The 20,330-nt window shown below is 40.7% G+C and overlaps 1 protein-coding gene across 1 annotated transcript in view; it reads left to right on the forward strand.

The window, feature by feature from the left end:
• The window catches only part of ALK (ALK receptor tyrosine kinase), a 668,845-nt gene that overhangs the window by 333,183 nt on the left and 315,332 nt on the right, over nt 1-20,330 (forward strand). Inside the window, exon 4 of the mRNA XM_042933341.1 lies at nt 17,732-17,933. Within this exon, the coding sequence (XP_042789275.1) occupies nt 17,732-17,933 (202 nt within the window). The remainder of the gene's footprint in view (nt 1-17,731; nt 17,934-20,330) is intronic.

Genomic DNA, 20,330 nt, shown 5'->3' on the forward strand with positions numbered 1-20,330 from the left:
GGTGGGCTTTGTTACAGAATTTCTGAATTGAAGTCAATATAAATCATGTTCATTAGATCCAAAGCAAGGGAAGGAGGAAGTGAAAGGGATGGTGGATGGGAGTGGGAAGCAGGTAGCAATTTACACTTAGAGAAGTGGACAAATCCAATACTCACAGACTGACTGATCCCAGTTCAGAAGCACTGGGTTTACACTGAAAGCTCATGGTTTTCTGGTTGGTGAGATTACCAAGTAGATTCCAGAAGCCTGATTTGATATCCCAAACCAAAACACAAATGCCTACAGCAGCCTTGCAGACAAAGGAAATGAGTGAAACAGGCCAAGCCTAAGATGACAGATGGTCACTGACCCTCATCTTCAGTGATAGGACATGAGGGCATGGTGGGGACTGTGGGGAAAGAGAACACACAGCCCTCTGAGAGGTTAGCAGATACTCAACTCCAGATGACTGTCACCAAAAACCAGGTCCATTGTTGCCAGATCTTCCTTTTTTTATTTTCCAGAGCAGCTAAATATGCAGATATTCATGTGATTGATATTTACTGACTTTTAAACATTGACTGCTAACCCAGATCTAAAAGCCAGTGCTGACCAAGGCTTGGGCCAAAGGAAAGCCAGCCTACAGACAGTGGCCTCTGCGGGCTGATGATAAGCATGCTTATTCATATGCCTTCTTCTCCAGACCTGACTCTTGTTTTGCAATTTAGATCTCAGTTGAAATTTAGGGCTTTTTTCTATGTCTAGTAATAATAGCTAAAGGAATCTCAATTTATACTATAAATTCAGTGATTTCACTTAGGTTTACTTTTTTTTTAACTTAATGATTTCTATGAATATAATTATGCTTAAAAGTTCTATCTAATGACTCAGAAAGCATTTGGTATATCTTTAAAGTGATTATTTTTATCAAATATTATTGAAGATGATACTATGGAAAACCATTAGAGAATATTCAAGTTCATCAATATTAATAGGCAAATTGATAAACTTTATATGTAAGATTTTGATAGCATAAAATTGTTCAAATATTTTTACACTAAAAACAAAGTTAAATGACAACAAATGGGAGTAATTTCTTTTAGCAAATAGAATAGACAAAGGGTTAATAGCCTTGTTTTTTAAAGAGTTCTTACAAATCAATGAGGAAAACTAACCCTGCTATAGATAGCTGAACAAAAGAAATGAACAGACAATTCACAAAAGAGAAGAAATAACTAATTGAAGAACATATGGGGAAATGACTCAACCTCACTAGTAATTAAAGAAATGCAAATTGAAACAACAAATATTATCATTCCCAGTGCAGCCAAGAGTGCAATGAAACAGGTACTTCTATGCATTACTGATAGACACAGTAGAAAGACTTGTTGGTGAGCAGTTAATAGAAATCAAGAGTTCAGTTCTGTTAAGCAAATATCGAGCTCCTTTTCTGTGCTAGGAATTGGTGTATGCGGATGACAAGGACCTATCCTTCCTCCCAGTGAGGGAGCATGTCCTGTGTGGGAGACAGACACAGATAACTCCATCATTAGGAGGTAAATGGCAGAGGCATCCAGAGCACAGAGCAAATGCAGGAGTAACATGATAGCCCAGTCTGGAGGGTTTGGAAGGATTATTTGAAGAAATCATCCTGAGATGAATCTTAAAGGATGATGAGAATTTGGCTGGATGAAGGAGGGTAATGAGAGTGGAGAAGAGGAAGCAAGGAGATCTCTGCAAAAGGTAGAGCATGGGCAAAAGTATATAGTGTCTGCAAGAAGGTTGGAACTCCTGCACCACTGAGTGGGAGGCAGAGATGCCAGATAGGAGGCTGCAGAGAGAGCCCGGCCTGCCCATGCTTTGGTAGCATGAATTTCACTCTAGAAGCAGCCCAAGGTAGAGAGGCAAGAAAAGACACAATCAGATATGTATGTTTTTAATCCTACATAAAAGTCACTGTGGTTTATTTTTCTCATTTAAAAAGGAACAGATGAAAACAAATAGCCCAATTAAAACTTGGACAAAGGACTTGAATAGACATTTCTCCAAAGAAAATATATAAATGGCCAATAAACACATGAAGAGATGCTCAACATCGACAGTCATTAGGGAAATGCAAATCAAAACCACAATGAGATACCGCTTTATACCAATTAGGATGGCTATTACTTTTAAAAAAAAAAAAAAAAAAGGAAAATAAATACTGGTGAAGATGTAGAGAAATTGAAATCCTTGAACAATGCTGGTGGGAATGTAAACTGGTGTGGCCATGGTAGAAAACAGTTAGGCAATTCTGCAGACTGTTAAACATAGGATTGCCATATGACCCAGCAATTCCACTCTTAGGTATATTCCCAAAAGAATTGAAAGCAGGGACTCCAACAGATACTAGTACACCCATGTTCATAGCAACATTATTCACAATAGCCAAAAGATAAAAACAACCCAAATATCCATCAACAGATAAATGGATAAACAAAATGTGGTATATACACAATGGAAGCCTATTTAGCCTTAAAAAGGGATGAAATTCTGATACATGCTACAACATATATGAACCTTGAAGAAATTACATTCAATGAAATAAGCCAATCACAAAAGGACAAATGTATGATTCCACTTAGGTGAGGTACTTAGAGTAGTCAAGTTTATAGAGACAGAAAGAATAGAAGTTACCAGGGACTGGGGTAAAGGGGTAACCGGGAGCTTCTCTTTGTGATGATGACAAAATTCTTAATTGGATGGTGATGATGTTGCACAACATTGTGAGTATACATAATGCGGCTGAATTGTACACTTAAAAATGGTTAAAATGGTAAGAGGTGCCTGGGTGGCTCAGTTGATTAAGTGTCTGACTTCAGCTTAGGTCATGACCGCACGGTTCCTGGGTTCAAGCCCCGCGCTGGGCTCTGTGCTGACAGCTCAGAGCCTGGAGCCTGCTTCGGATTCTGTGTCTCCCTCTCTCTGCCCCTCCCCTGCTTGTGCTCTCTCTCTTTCTCTCTCAAAGAATAAATAAACATTAAAAATTGTTTTTAATTTAAAAAAAAATTTTAAATGGTTAAAATGATGAATTCTATGTTACATATTTTTACCTCAATAAAAAATACCAAAAAAGTAATAGGTGCTTTGGAAAAATTAAAAAACAAATGTGTAAAAAAATATTCTACCCACTTAACCTTTTGGTGAATACCCTTAAGTATTTTCTTTTCTCATATACATATTCACATATTTATTATATTTTACTATATCAGGGTCACACTATCCCTGCTGTCTTGTAATTGCATTTTCCATCTAGAGATAGACTGTGAACATCCTAGGTATTTATACAGCACAGTGGTTAAGGAGGTAAGCCCTGGAGACAGACCACCAGGTTTGCGTCATGGTTCCATTGCTTACTCAGTGGCCAACTGAAGGGCCCTGAGAGGTCACCTAACCCTCTAAGCTTGTTTCTTCATCTCTACCTACAAAGGAAATGATAATAATAGCACCAAACACATAGGTTGTTAAGGATTAAATTAGTTCCTAAATATGTATAAGCACAATGCCTGCCACTAAATAAAAGAAAGCTATTGTTATTATTGTCAGTGTTAGTTAATAATCCTCACCTGTTCCTCAAGACAATCTTTTTAGTGGCTTCATGAAGTACTTTATCACATAGATATACCATGCATTCCTGAACTAATCTCCTATGTCCAACATTTACCATTTCTAAATATTTGCTCACATAAATAGTGCTACGCAACTTTGCAAAGAAGACTTTATAGATTACTGTTTTTTAAAGCAGACCCAAGGCAATTGTTGGGTCAAAGAACATGTACAATTTAAGATTTTTGATTCATGTTGACAGACTACCTCCCATAAAGACTGTGATATGCAGAGGAGTGGAACAACTTTATCTATAACAACAAAGAGTCAGAAACAACCTGTCTAAACTAAAAAAATAGTTTAAATGTGATGTTCCTTTATTGGAACATTATACAAGTATCAATAAATACATTTTCAAAGCCTACATAAGATCCTAGAAAATGCTTATGACACAATGCTAAGTGAAAGAGCAAGAAAAAATATATTTAATAGAATTATAAATTTTAAAAATCATATGCATGTGGAGGAACAAAAAACAAGTAAAATAGAAAGTTTGAATAGTAAGACACTAGATAAATTATTTTCCCTTAATATTTTGTTTTTCTAAATTGCATTTAACAAGCGTATACAATGTTTATAACAAAAAAATAATTTCACTGGGCAAGTATGACTTGTCCCTATCTTTGAGGGCTATTATTGAAATTTAGTTTCACATTGAAAGTAGATCTTTAAATAAACACCCATAGTAATGAAGGCAGTATTTCAATTTTCGGGCTGAAAATTTTTCAGATACAAAGTCACCTTCTTGACCTTATCCATATATTCAAAGCCTGTGGAGCTTGGAGATTTCTACTGCATGCTGTTGGAATCAGCAGCAAGATCAGCAGACGTTATTTCCCAAAGGAAATGAATCTAAAGGACTCCGGGAGATATAGCTGCTTATATGTCACCCAAACAGAGCCCAGCTACTTTTGTGACGGCTGTAGTCCAGGGAAGAGGCCTAAATGTTCAGTCATCTGCGTGAATCTCCTAGGCTCTGGGCCCCTCAGTCTACACCACGTTGAGCTGAGAGGCAGGTTAATTGATCTCTCTGAGCCTCCATTTCCTTATCTAAAAAGTTCATATAATCATCATATACATACTTAACAGGTTGTTATGAAATCAAATGCAGTAAACCTTGTAAAATGTTAACCCAGTGCCCAGGACATGTTAGCTACTCATTAAATATTAGCCTTCCTTATCCTATTATCCTATCATATTATCATCCTATATTCTATATTTCACTCGCTATTTTTAAAGATAACGGTGAAGCCTAGGAGAGGTGGCTTGTTGTAGTTTCATGGAAAGGGCCACAGATTTGGAGTCAAATGACCTGGAATGTAATAGTGGTTGAAGCACTTACTTATTTCATGACCTAGGATGAGACACTTAATCCTCAGAGCAGTGCTGTCCAAGAGAAATATAATATGAGCCAAAAATGTAATTTTGGATTTTCTGTAAAGCACATTACAAGAAGTAAAAAGAATCAGATGAACTTAATTTTAATAATATATATTATTTAACCCAATATTATCCAACATGTAATCAATAGAAAATTATTGATGAAATATTGTAACCCAATATATCCATTATCCAATGTGTAATCAATATAAAAATATTGATGAAATATTGTATATTCTTTTTTCTGTAACTAAATATTTTAAAGTCAATATACATTTTATAGCAGCTTCCAGTACAACCTGGAAGCTACATATTCATCTGAAATATTTTATCTGTATTTCATAAAATTTATAGTTGAAAAATTAGATTGACATACCCAAGTTGTTCACATTTTCCCAATAACTGAATCAACTATCAATTTTTAAATTTGAATTAAAGTTAAATAAAATGAAGAATTCAGTTCCTCAGTGCATGAGCCACATTTTGAGTACCAGTAGACCTGTTAAGCTAGTGGCTGCCATATTAGGCACAGTTACAATTGGAGATAGCCTGTAGTTCACCAAATTATTATTAGAGTGTTATATGAGAGAGTTTTATACATCATAAAATGCTGTCCAAATAGATTACTTCTCCTCCCAAAGTCACTGAGCTAACGAGATGTAGCTTAGGGACCAGAATCCTGCCAATATAATGTCCATATATAGACATTTGAAATTTAAAAAAATATTCATCTTGAGACTTTCCATTTTTTTAACTGTGATCCATAGGAAGAAGTATACTGTACATAACAACGTGGTACACAGAAACGCATGTGCACCTGTGTGTGTGTGTGTGTGTGTGTGTGTGTGTGTGTGTGTACATACAGATCAATAGCCATTATTCCCCAAAGGAGAATCACAATGTGGATATTTTTAAATTCCATTCTACTTTTTTCCTCCTTCTAATTTCCTCCTCTTTCTCTTTCTCCTTTTCTTTATTTAATGTTGGTCATGACCCACTAAATTGATTTCATGGCTCACTAATGGGTTATAAACCACAGTTTGAGAAACACTGATCTGAAGAGTCCAAACTTCCAGGCATATTAAAAATTGATTTGTTTTGTGTTGTAAATAATAATCCTTCCATAGCCACCAAGCGGTTCAAAGGGAACAGTGTTCTCCTCAATATAAATAAGAAGAATGACACTATTCTAGATAAGATACAAGAAAACAAGTGAATTATCTGCTTTTTTGTTAAGTGACATTTCTTTATCCATTCAGCAAATATTCATTGAGGAAGCACTGTCCCTGTCACTGTGTTATGCACTAACAGCTGGCCCAAGACAGACAAGCTCCCTGCTCACAAAGTCAGCTACAAAACAACCGAAGCCCTTGCTGCAGTGGCTTAGCCAAATAAAGATCTTGGGTGTTTTGTTTTATTTTTCCCATGAGAAGACTAGAGGCAAGTAATGGTGCAGATGTCCAACAACACCAGTAGTGACTCAAGTCCCGTTACCTTTCTATTCCACATGCTCTTGCCTGTCACTTTATAGTCGGAAGACAGCTGCCATACCTCAAGGCCTTCTGTCCATGTTCCAGGCAAGAAAAAGAAACAAGCAGAGGGGTGAAGTTGTCCCCAAATTCTCCAGCACATACAGTTGCCAGATAAAACAGGATGTCCTGTTAAATGTGAGTTTCAGAAAAACAACAAATAATGTTTTTAGTCTAAACATGCCCCATGCAATATTTGAGACATATTTGTACTGAAAAAAATTATTCACTATTAAGGAAATTCACATTTAACTAGGTGTCCTGTATTTTTTTAATGTTTGTTGTGCTGATAGTGCAGAGCCTGACATAGGGCTCGATTTCATGAATCATGAAATCATGACCAGAGTTGAAATCAAGAGTCAGTCGCTTAGCCAACAGGGCCACCTATGTGCCTCAGGGGTGTCCTGTATTTTTATTTGCTAACCCTGGCAACTCTATGAGCACAATTTTGCTTATATTTCATTGGCCAGACTGTGTCACATAGCCACTCCTATCTATATAAAAAAAAAAAAGAAAAGAAAAGAAAAGAAACTGGTGAAATCAAGTCATTTGTTAACTTGAAATCTCAATAAAAAAGAAAGTCAAGAGAGAAGGAAGTTGGTCGGGGTTGAGTGAGCCAACCTATAGTATCTGCTACCGCTCAGTTCCCCTCTGACCTTCCTTGTACATCATAGTAAGAAATTTGGGTTTTAATTCATGGTCAATGGGAAGCTATTGGAGAGTTTAAAACAAGAGAGTGACTAAATTATATTTAAGAATATGACTCTGGCTGCTGTGTGGAATGTAAGGGGAGGAAGATAAGCAAGAAGTGGGGAGACCAGTTGGAAAAAACCCAGAGAACTCAGCATAGCCTCAGGCCTGCCTCAGGCAGGCCCCTCACCATCCTGCCTGTGGTTCCCTCTTCTAAAAAATGAAGATTTGGTCTCTTAGTGCTCCATACAGCACGCCCAGAGTGGCAAGCAGTGCCATGGTGGCCTTCTCTTGCTTTTCGACTGCATCACTTAGTTGTCAATGTTGGCTCATGTTTTGTGCTCCTTCTTCAACAGAGGAGTGTCTGAGAGCCAGTTCATGGAACATCAGAACTTACTATTAGGAAGCTAAGATCCTGTGAGACTCCTATAAGAAAATGGGTGAAAAATTGCTTTTTAAAATTTTAATTAAAGAAAATCAATGAAATGCATAGACAAAATCTGCTCTGTCTTAGCAAAATTTAAAAAGTAACATGGACGATTTTTATACCCTGACATCTGGGACTTAAAGCAAAAATTGAATAATCTGATTCCAGAGCTAAGAACCTATGCGGGTAAGGCAAAACCTGATTTCATGCTTCTCTCCCTCCGAAGGGGATTTTGTTACAACAAAGGCACTCTGGTCCCCCAACCACCTCCCATTCCTGCCCCGCCTGTAGCAGATAATTTTCTCTCTCCTTCCTCCTGCTTCTCATGGAATTAAATCAATTGTTTAGTTTTCATTTGGCTTCTCCTTTCTCCCTCTCATCAGATCAAGTGCTTTTCTATTTTCCTTGAGGATTACCAAAATGAGCTCTTAGGGAAAAAAAGGTTTCTCAGCACTTTAGCTTCTGTTCCTTCTATTTATTTGCTTTGCCTTTTATTATCTGGTTTTTGCTGACACCCCAGGACACGCATGCGGTATATAGAGGTTATGGCTTTTTCCCTTTTTCCTAAATAAAACCTGTTGGTTAAAAAAAAAAAAAAAAGTGTGTCCTCAGAAAGATTTATCGATTTATTCTTTTTTAAGAGGGTCAGAGATCTAATAAGGCATCTGTATAAACATACACACATACACAACGATATACACATTTATATAGCTATTTATATGCATGCACACACAAATATACACATACTTACTACACACACACAAGTGTAAATATATTTTCGCCTCAGTTAACTTGGATATTAGAGGCAGTTTATAGAACTCCACCAAACATGCAAATGTGCTACTACTCTGGGCTACAACTGAACTCATAGTGTTAAGATTAATAATACTGTCAAGGAAAATCAACTCTCCCTACCTCCCTTCCCTCCCTTAATGAGCACACTTGGTTTTTCTAATCATTTGATCTCAAAAACTGGTATCATTTCTCTTCAGAGTGCTTCACAGCGAAGGGGCAGTAAAGCAATACAGTTAAGTCCTGGTGGTGGAGGGCGGAAGAGCTAATTCCAAATATTTGACATCACAGCGGTGTGAGATGGTAAAAGTACACAGGGCTGGGACTGGAGGTGCTGGGTCCTACCACAGCTCAGCTGCCCGTTCGGGAGCTCAGGCCTATCCCTTCATCCCACTGGATCGAGTGTCCTGCCCCGCAAAGTGAAAGGTTGCATCAAATGATGACCCCCAAGAGCTCTAGGTCTCTGAAGTTCTAAATTTGTAAATTAACCCACTATTAGGCAAAGCATGCCAGTGAACATAATCCTACCTATCCCTTCCTTTAAATTTCAAAATTCTGCACTAAAACCTGAAACCAGAGTTGAGGGTAGGGTAGCAGAATTCGAATTTGAAAAATAAACAATAAGAGAACTCTTAATGTGGTGCTCATGTGTTTTGGCCACTTTGTAAGACCACATACACAGAGGAGACCTTCACATGCTGCCCAGCCATAGGGGACCACCGTAAGCTCCCACAAGTGATTTCCAAAGAACTCATCTGTCGTCTCACTGGCCTAGCCTTAGTCTGTGACCTTTGCAGATAGTCAGATGGATGGGCTTGAGACCATCTTCTGAGCCTAGTGTTCAGACCTATGAGGGTGCAGAGAAAGGAAAGTGAGGTCAGGAGCAACAGGTGTCTTGCCAGAAACATCATCACAGGTTTCTATCATAGACAGATGGGGACCAGGGTTCCACTGGACAAGAAGTCTGAAAACCTTATTTTGAATTCCAGATCCACAACAAATTTGCAATGTGATCTTGAGCAATCCTTAGCTTCTTGGCTTCTTGGCTTTCTCCCCAGTACAGCTAGGGGTTAAGCTTTGTGACCACCATGTTGGTCTCTAGTTCTGACATTCTGAAAGCCAGATATGGATGTAGTGCTGTTAAGTCTCATCAGGGAGAAAAACCCACGTGGTAACTTAGAGGAGCCTCTCCAGAAGCAGAATGCTGCCATAAGGAGCTCAGTTCTTGTTGAGAGGACAGTTTAACATCAGACAAACATAGAAGATTTAAGATTTAAGGGATGCTGTAGATACAAATATATTATTCACCTTCTACACTACCTTTTTTTTTTTCATGATTTTTTTTTCCTTTCTCAACTCTGTGCAAGTGATCTCTAGAGCAGAAATACATTAGAGGCGGGTTTCCAAAGCATATTCCATGGTACATCATACACAATAGCAAAAGAGTTCTGATTCCAAAGGAATTTGGGTAATCTTAAGTTTATAGTCTACTCTTAAAGAGTCATGACTCTATGGTGTACTAAGTTTCTAAGAAACCCTACATTGAAAGAGCCCATTTACTTTTGTTTGACCCAATAGTCCTCCAACTTACTTGATCCCAGAGCTTTCTCCTGAGCCCTGTCAACAACCTGTGGGGCTGGTGTTCAATGGAACGTACTGTGGGGGACAGCACCCCATTATTCCCTGACACTGCATCTAATAGCATACATCTTATGAGGCCTGTGTGTGTCACATTGTACTTCTTCTGTCCATATTCCAGCCCATTAAACTTCTGCTGCTCCTTAGGTCTCACCTAATATGAACAGCATCATGACCCATTGAATGAATAATAGCTTATAGTAATGATTTAATAGTTTAATTGCAATATGGACAATTAGCCAATGATGGTAGAATCCTGTGTGATTTACTGAGATGGAAATCTGTCCATCCATGCATTTGTTTACCAGTGTTCTCACTCAAAGAACATGATTAAGAAGCTTCTGGTTCAGGATGGCAGGTTAAGCACGCACTTGTCTCCTCTCCTGCAATACCACTCAAGTGATAATAAAGAATTCAACAGAGGAATAAATTCTAACTAGCAAACAGAACAGGAGAAGAAATCATGAGCAATTTCAAGAGCACAAAGCTCTTGATGGAGGAACTGAAGCAGCCATAGCTGAAAAGATACAATAAGGGGTTAGAGCAGAGGAGGGAGCCCATCTGCTGGGAGGCACCACAGTGAGTACTGACAAGGGATCCCCCAGAAGGATGGAGCAGAGTAAAGAGAGGGAGAATGGTTCCACATGTCTCTGCCCATTCTCAACCCCAGTTTTCCAGACTAAAAGGTAGCAAGATACTTAACTAGAGGGGAAAGAAGGAACGCATCTCTGAAAGTTCAGGTGGACTGGGGCGCCTGAGTGGTTCAGTCGATTAAGCATCCAATTCAGCTCAGGTCATGATCTCAAAGTGTGTGAGTTCCAGCCCCATGTCAGGCTCATTGCTGTCAGCCCAGAGCCAGGTTCCAATCCTCTGTCCCTCTCTCTGCTCCCCCTTCCCCACTTCTCACATGCTCTCTATCTCTCTCTCAAAAATAAATAAACATTTTTTTTAAATTAAAAGAAAAAGTTCAGGTGGACTGGAAGAACTAAAACTGCTGGCAGGAGTGTTCATACCCAGAGTGGTGTGTCCATCGTGCTGACGCTGGGGAGCGGGCATCAGCAAAGTGGCCAGGCCCTGACGCCATCAGGCCAATCCTGACAGAGTAAGAACCCTCTATGTACCCTGAAGTTCCTATCAGCATCGCTAGTCAATCCTGTTTAAACAAAAGGTGCTGATTCAGGATCACTCAGCATATGAATAGCCCAGCAGAATGAAAAAGAAATATCAACAATAACAAAAAAAAACTGATCCCAGAGAAAACCAAGACACATTAGGTACCAGAGATTAATTGGAGAGAGAAAGCTCTTTAGAAAGATTCAAGGCTGAGAAGAGGAGAGAATGAAGGTATGAGAGAAATAACAAAACAAATTTACTGGAGATGAAAGACGTGTGTGTTTTCTGATTGAAAGAACCATCAAATGCCAGAAGGAATTTTTATAAAGATCCATATCTAGATACATTGTCCTGAAATTTCAGCAACTCAGTGTTAAAGATCCTAAAAGCCTCCTAGAAGAGAAAAAACATTGACGATAAAGAAATTAACAATAAAACTAGCCTCAGACTTCTCCTCAGTCACACAGATGTTAGACAACACTGAAATGAGGCCTTCACATTTCTGAAGCAAAATTTCTAATCTAGAAACTATAGCCAGGAAAGCTATTGAGCAAGTGTAAAGACAAAATAAAAATATTTCAGATATTCAAAGATTCACAAAGAAGTTTCACCCAAAGGAAGTTTCCTAAGGATGGTAGGACTAATGGAAGATCCCAGTGAAAATAAATTCCAGAATATTGGCTTTGCAGAAGCCCAGAAAAGCGACTGGCACAAATTAAAATAGGAAATCAGTGTCTTTGAGAAGAAGGGAGAGATTTTTTTCAAGGAATATATAAAGGCGTTAGTGATACAGTATAAAAGGCCGGTAGAAAATAAATAGAAAAAAGAAAGAAAGAAGGCAGATACAAAATAAAAGAGGAGAGCAACTAGAAATTTCTGGAAAAACAAACTGCACAAGAAATTCTGGATTCAAATAGAAGGCAAATTAAAACATGCCACAATTTTGACAAGTGACAGTGTAAGAAAAAGACTATTCATTTGATCTGATGCTAGAAATATTCTTCATGAAGTAGGTTGTGTTATTTCGACCTATAGAGAAGATCACAAACATAACCCTTCTTCACTGCCCTGGGAAAATATAGTCATCAGTATAAAATCTCTATCTACTGGTTGGCAAGGTTTAGCATCAATCTGTAAACAAATACAAGACTTAATCACTCGTATGCAATGTTGACGATGTGAAAGAAAAGCCCAGCTGACCTGAGAGGTGGATGTGGGTGAGGAAATTGCAGAGAAGGGCAGAAAGACCAATAAATAGCCTCAACTTTTAGTGAGGAGAGCCAGGTGGTAGTGTCTAAAGCTCATGGAACAAGTAATAAATTGGAAAGTTAACAAGGTAAGCAATAAAAAAGTAAAAAGGTTTTTAAAAACAGTCAAGAATTAGAAAGGGAAGCGTGCCATTTTTCTAACTGTCCCATCATGTAAGGTGCCTACAGCCAATAAATAACACGACGATCACCATAGTCAGAATTGTAAAGGCAGCCACCAAAAGAAATTAGAAATCTTTAAAGATGTCTCTGGGATTTGGAGACATGGTAGCTTTAAAAAATTATTATTATGGGGATGACTGGGTGGCTCGGTCAATTAGGCTTAGGTCATGGTCTCACAGTTCATGAGTTGGAGCCCCGCATCAGGCTCCTGTGCTGACAGCTCAGAGCCTGGAGCCTACTTCAGATTCTGTCTCTGTCTCTCTGCCCTCCCCTTCTCATGCTCGCTCTCTCGCTCTCTCTCTCTCTCTCTCAAATGTAAAATAAAACATTAAAAAATGTTCTAAATAAATAAATAAATAAATAAATAAATATTATTATGAGCAATTCAGAACTCTTTGACTTCCAGCCACATGCATATATTACTTTGATTTTTAAAAGCCGTTGAGCACCTGCTGTATGGCAAGCATTGTGTTAAATACCAGGTATTTAGAGATGATACCAGCCTTATAGCAGAAGCATCTACAGAAATAAATGATGCCGATTTAGGAGCCCTTCCCAGAAATGTGTTTGTGTAAATTGGAAGAGAGGAAGCAGGGCAGGGAATCACACTTCACAGCTTGGCCGATTTGGCCAACCGATTAAAACTGTTGGTATAGAACCGCCACAGAGGTGAATTAGGACAAGCCTTTAGGACTTGGGGGCTTGGAGACTTGACATGGTTCCTTTAGATTGATAGTATTCTAGGCAGGCAGATAGAGTTACTGACAGTTTGGAGCTGTAGGGTCCTTAGAGACTCTATCCAATCCTTTCATTTTACAAACAAAGGAGGCTTGGTTGTGGCAGAGCTGATCCTTCTGATTCAATCCTTCTGATGGCAAGTTTAGTAATAGATAAAAGGAGCTCCACGTTAAGACACCCTTCTGAGCACAAAAATCAACATCATTCACATATCTGCTAAGGGCTACGCACCATACTGGCCACTTCATGTGTGTTATTTAACTTCATCTCCACAACAGCAACATGAGGTAGGCTACACCCATATTAAATGTGAGCAAACTGAGGTTTAACAATTTTAGATAATTTGTCTGAAGTTTAGAATTAGACACAGGGCCTGGACATGAAAGAGTCTGTCTGACTTCGAGGTTCATGCCCTTTGTTTTCTGGCCCATAATTTGGTACCCTGCTGACTGAGATAAGAGCTACACATCCCTATATTGGTGACCAGAGGTAAAAATAATGACCATTTCATATTACATGATTGAGCATATCAACATGATCCACTAATAAGGGAAGCATGATCCTGGCACTAAGCAGGGCTCTTTGATCGGCTTCTCTGCTCCCCCATGGCCCGCCCTGGGGGAGGGTCTGTGACTTGCCCAGCCATCCATCTTAATTACGAGGGACCCCAGGAGCCTTTGAGTAGCCCCAAGCTATTCTGAGGAAAATAAACAAGAAACAGAAAAGAGGGAGGGGAGATAGAAATGCTCACTGATTCTAAAAGATTTATACTGACAATATCCCAAGGAGCTTATGAAATGTATTTTTTCCTTTTTTTTTTTTTCTTTCTTGAGACGGAAAAGCTGCTGATGAAGAGATAGCTCTCAACTACAGTTTCATTGACAGTGAAAATACTTTAAGCTCAGGCTCTTATTGATAGTCCAGTTGCACAATATAAAATTCATATAAACATCATCTCACATATTAGAACTGGAAAAATAATCCATCTTCCAGTCAACTTTGAAAGAGTCCCGTTATTGAGCTACTGAATTACAAGGACAGAATTTACATGTGTTTCCACACCCAGGAGGGAAGAACACTGGTGCACAAGAGGCCCAAGTCCAGCACCTGCGGTATGATTTTCTCCTGGGAACTTGAATTTCCCAGGGTGGGGTATGCGTGCACGTGCACGTAATCTTTCTGAGAAGAGGAGAACATCTCCTTCATCTTGCCCACATTCTTTCCCTCAATAGCTCAAACACCTGTTTTCAGTATGACTTTCCACCAACCTGAAAACATCCGAGTACGATCTCAGACCAGGCACAGTTGTTGCTTCCATATGTGTGACATGCTGCCTTCATCCTAAACTCAGACCATGCCCCGAAGTATCTAGAGCAAGACTGTGCCCCAAGACATGCTTCCAGGACTCTCATCTACTCTGGATAGACACACATCAATCTGGTATTGGATACCCCAGTCAATTCCAGAGTCTATCCCCAACATGGCACCTTTGCTTACAATAGTAACAATCTAAACATGTCACATTTGCATTTAGTCACATCCCTGCTTAGTGTAATTAGTACTATAAGATGAGGTCAGGTCAGTATTGATCCCCACCATTCCCCTACCATACCAGATTAACCTTCCTGAAGCACCACTCTGATGATGTCACTTGCCTGCTCAAAAACCTTTCCAAACATAGAAGTGAATACCTCCAGCCAGGAATGAAATGTCCTGTATGGCCTTGCCCCACACTCGCTCCCCTAGTCTTCCTTATGCCTCAGCCTTGTCTTCAGGTAGTACCCCTCTGCAGCCAAGTGCCTCTACACATTTTCTACATTTATGCCTTTACTCCTCTTCCCTCAAGCCCTGCATGGCTGGTTCTGCCAATATCTTTGTTTTTCTCTCCCTTTAAGGCCTAGCTCAAAGGTCATCTTCTTTATGAATCTTCCCAACTGAACCTAATGTCTCCTTCCTGGAGCCTCCCAAAGTGCCTTACCTGTAGATGTCTTATGACTTTATAACCTCTGCTTTTGATTGTAGTTATTACAGTGATCTCATCACCCCTACTGGACCTGGAGTTCCTTAAAAGCCAACACTGTGTCTGGTTTATGACTGTGTCCCCAGGGCAAAGCCAGTGCCTGGATGTTTGCTCAACAGTGGAATCCAGTAAATGAAATTTGAGGACAAGAAAGAGTGAACAGGGAGCCAGTGAACAAATGGGTTTGGTTCAGTACCCCACTGCCTTCCTTCTTCTCTTCCTCCCCCTCTGAGTTCCTGAGCTGTACAGCTTGGCCACAATGCACCCTGATCATGTTTTAAGATAAGGGATACAGTGGGATAATGAGAAACATATAAGGTAAAGAGCACTGGTTAGGAATCCAAACCCCTGGAGTTTGATTTGGAGTTTCAAATTAAGATGTTGGACAAGTCATTTCTCCATTTTGACCTCTAGTCTGCTTCTTTAGGAAAGTTAGGGCATCATATTATGTGATCTTTAAGTCCTGTCTAGTTCTGATATTTGATTCTATTCCCTTTCTTCTACCTCTGTACCCATGACAAGAATACCTCTCCCGTTGTAAAACAGAGTAATAGTATAGATTATTTACTGAGGGTTGTAGAGCACTTTCCGCTGGCCCATCTGCCATGCTGAAACTTCCCAACAATTACAAAGGGTGCAGTTTGCCATGCTGACCCCTGGTCCCCAGTCCAGCTCAGAAACAGTCTTGCACTGACCTCATCCTGATTATAACTGGAAGTCACATTTATCTACTTCCAGAATATTGCAAATCTCCAATTCCTGACACAATACCTTCTCCTTAAAGAATGCTTCTGGTAGGGATCCCTTCTTTCATCTGATTCATTCTCTACCGCTGACTGCTAGTTCATTTACCTACCTGGTAAATTGGGTTGTCTGTAGAAGGAGACCAGCTTGAAGTGCTCAGGAGTGGTTTAAGAGGGCTGAGCACTCATTAGCTGGTTCCCACTGGAGGAGTCAGGAATCTTGGAATAGTCTTCCACTGCAAAAGAAGCAGCATCAAATGGTCCAAAACTTCAGTGCAGAAGTGTCACAAGTGAAATTAATGCATCAGAAGGAATGCCTGGAACAATAAAATGGTGCTGTGCTTTTATGCTGACAGTAATCCCCATGAATACAGGTTTCTTGTAGATCACTTGGCCTATACTACTGGAATTAGGGTTGGCTTGCCCCAGAGGCACATTTTGCCACAGGCACGGCACCAGAGAGGATTTGTAGGGCTTTCTTTATGGAGACCAGTTACAAATCCACATGACGCATAGACTCAAGAGCTGAAATGGATCTTAAGAGATTATTGAGTTCAGCCAACCCTTCTCACTCGGTTTTATAAACGAGAAAACTGAAACCTGAGAAAGTTAATGCTTTGCACAAGATCACTCAGCTAGTAACCAAAGGAGCATGAGCTGTGAACTTGACTACTACATAATAAGTGACCCAAATGCTGCCTCTCCAAGCCACCCACCTGTCAAGGAAAACCTTGAACTGGTCAGAGTTATTTGAGATTGTAGAGCCAATCCATACATTCCTGAGAAACTCTGAATTGGCCATAAATTGAGTGCTAAGTTGGCTTGAATGTGATATGGAGAACTCAGCTTTTATTTAAACTGTGACCTGTAGGGTGGCCTGAGATGCCCCAGAGCGTGCTTTGGTTTGTAGGGTTTGGAAACACCCTACATGGATGTTTACAAAATGGCACTAGTGTCCTGGCTCCATTCTTGGCACATGTTGGAGGCAGCGACTATTTAGGCTGTCCCTGTAGACCAGGCTGTAAATCCATCAGAACATCTTAGCATCTGGTTGGGTTTCTCATGCTGGTTATTCTATGGGGATTAGGTAAAACCCCCTATTTTTCTCCAGTTGCCTGTGAGACTTTGTTAATCGTGCCTATTGGCTGACAAATAATCTGTAAGCTATCATCTCTACTTTAACTTAGAAGACAGTTGAAATCAAGTAATTGATGATTTAATAGGGGCCTTCCTCTCCACTCAGAACTGGGTAAAGTACTCCCCATGCTTATCTCATATAATCTTTATACCCACCCTTTGATATAGGTGTTTTCATTGCCATTTTACAGATGAAGAACCTGGGACTCCAGTACATAGAACTAGTAAGACAGGGAACTAAGGTGAGAGCCTTAGTAAGTCCAGAATTACCATTCTCTTGCTTCAGGCTTTGCTTTTCACAAAGATGATCTAAGAAAAGGGAAAGAGCGTTGTGTTTATGTGAAGAAGGTGAAAAAGGCCTATACCATTGCTGACTTTGGTGCCATTGGTCTCTATATCCTGCCACGGAGATGCTGCTGGTGCTCCTATCTGTACACACCTGCAGAGTCACCTTGTCTGTCTCTTGCCAGGCTCCTTCCTGCTCCTCAACACCTCAGCAAACTCCAAGCACACCATCCTGAGCCCATGGATGAGGAGCAGCAGCGAGCACTGCAGCCTGGCTGTCTCAGTGCACAGGCATCTGCAGCCTTCTGGGAGGTATGTCGCCCAGCTACTGCCCCACAACGAGGCTGGAAGAGAGATCCTTCTGGTACCCACTCCAGGAAAGCATGGGTAAGTCCCTCCCCATGTCCAAAACTGATGATATAAGAGGCCATTTGGCTTTTGGCTGCAAATTTCCAGAGTCTGTGACATCTACTTAAAACTCACAGTCATCTTTCAATGGGTAGGGTCCAGATTGAGCCATTATTGCTAATATTCCCAAGGCAGTGTCTCAGGCACTGTTCTGTAGGGCCCTTTGGCTGCCCAGGCTGGTGGTCCTTCCAGAGGCCAGAAGACCAGCTGGCAAAGTGGGCATTTAACGAGTGGGTGTTAAAGGTATTTATTTCCCAAAGTACAGATGGAGCCAAGAAGAAAACAGCCAAGGGGAGTGTTAAAAGGCCAAAATGAAAGTAATTTAATATGCTGGAAATGGGATTTTACCATCAGGACTTGAGCAGGTAGGGAAAGAGCAAATCATTGTAGCCACCTAAGCAGGTCGTGCAGGAGTGTGGGACCCCAGAGCAGAACTGGTCAGGGATACCACAGTGGTATCAATTCAATAGAGATTGGAACAAGCTTCATTCCAGAACCTCTGAGGCTTACACAATACTGAAATCATACCAGATACCCATGTCTGTGAGCTCCTCAAGCTTCCAGAAGATATTCACTTGCTTACTCAGTGATCCACTGGGCCTCTAGAAGTAGTCACATTGGAAAGCAAATTTGAACCAGGGTATCTCTGTGCATACCTTTTTTTTCTTATTCCATAAGAATAAATGCCATCATAAAACCCCACTTTTGAGGGGCCCCAGATCTGATTAGTTTATAATCAAGGGTGAAAGATCTTTCTTTGTGGCATGTTTACAGAAGATAGACTTCAGATTTCTATCTAAGCTTAGAGTTAGCTTCTTTCTAAGAAAATATCTTTCAGAGGAGTCCCATCCGAACAGTGATGTTACCCATTGTTTACCTCCATGGTGTGCTGGGTCAGGAGGGGATAGCCTGTCTACTGCTTTTCCAAAAAGCTCTATGGCCTCCTTAATAATTTCTTGAAAATCTCCACCCTACTCTCCTACTGCTGACTCATCTGTATTTAGCTGTGCTTCAAAAAACTACAAGCTCCTACAGTCCCAGGAGGAATAAAATCTTAGCTTCAAGAAGGATGTTGTCCCCATACCTAAACTCTATATCCATCTTCATGCCTCTGACATGGGAGGGTCCATCCAGCCAAGTACCAAGTACCAAGTACCTCTGGTACCAAGTACCAGTACCAAGTGACTCTTCCTATGTTCTCCAGAAGTTAGGAATGTTGGGTGTCCAGGCTGCCTACTGTTTTAGATGAGCTGTCCTTGAGGCCGAACTTCCTTCCAGCATGGCCTCCCTTTCTTGGGAGAAGCCCAGATGGTAAGGCCTCCCATCCATGGGCAGGGTGGGTACTGGCCTCTGCTGCCATGCCATCCTGTAGGCGTCTGCCCAGTCTCATGAACTTGACTTCTGCACTCAGCATTCTTGCCCCACCAATCCTGGAAGAGACCAGACAGCACTGCTCAAGGCTGCTGAGAATTCAGACCATCAATCTGTTAAAGTGTGTGTTGGAGGCTGGGACTCATTGATGTCACAGGGTGAAGTGGAGTTCAGAGTCTCCCTGAAGTGCAGGCTGAGAATGTGCATGCATGTGAAGGAAGAGTGCCAGAGGGATTTCAGTGCTTTCGGAGTAGCAGAGCCTAGTCCCCTGGATAGCATGGTTTGGAAGACCACAGCTCCTCCCAATGACTAGCCATGGGGTCTTGCAAAGACGTTTCCCCTCTTTATCTTCCTATGCATGCAACTACCTGGTGAGTTCCCACTTAACAAATGAGAAAACTGAGGCAGAGAGAGGAAATAGGAAGTGATATGGCCCAAAGTGGACTCCAGATCTCCCCTTCTCTCATTAGTGCACTTTCCAGGAAACCCATAGCCTCTCAGCAGGAACTCAGAGGGAAAGGGCAGGGTCAGGGAAAAGGAAATGGAAGGTGAAAGAACCTTACAAAAGAGATCCACTAGATCCTCTAGATTTGAGACAGATGAGCACAGGGGGCATATGATGGCCACCTTCCCTTCATAGACAATGAGAATAGGGAAAGGAAGACAGCACAGTGTGGGCAGGCTGTGATTCTCCCCAGTCTCAAGGCCCATCATGCTAGCCATTGCATTTTTTCCCAGAGCGACTCTCCCACTGTAGGAATTGGCCTGCCCCCTGGAAAGTGGGAGTTGAAGCAGGAGAAAGGAAGCAAGTGTGCTGTGGCAAGCCCCCTGACTTGATGCCTTTGCTTGGGGCTGCCCTACATCTACAGGGCCTTTGCCTTAGGCTGAGTTCCAGGCATCTCTGTGTAGAGACATTCTCCCTTAGTCCTGACAGAGCCATCTTGGAGTTTGGGGATGAGCAGGAGTGGTTCCAAATTGAAACTAAAGATGCCTGAGACAGCCTCC

The sequence above is a fragment of the Panthera leo genome, chromosome A3, assembly GCF_018350215.1.
Source record: "Panthera leo isolate Ple1 chromosome A3, P.leo_Ple1_pat1.1, whole genome shotgun sequence".
Taxonomy (NCBI): domain Eukaryota; kingdom Metazoa; phylum Chordata; class Mammalia; order Carnivora; family Felidae; genus Panthera; species Panthera leo.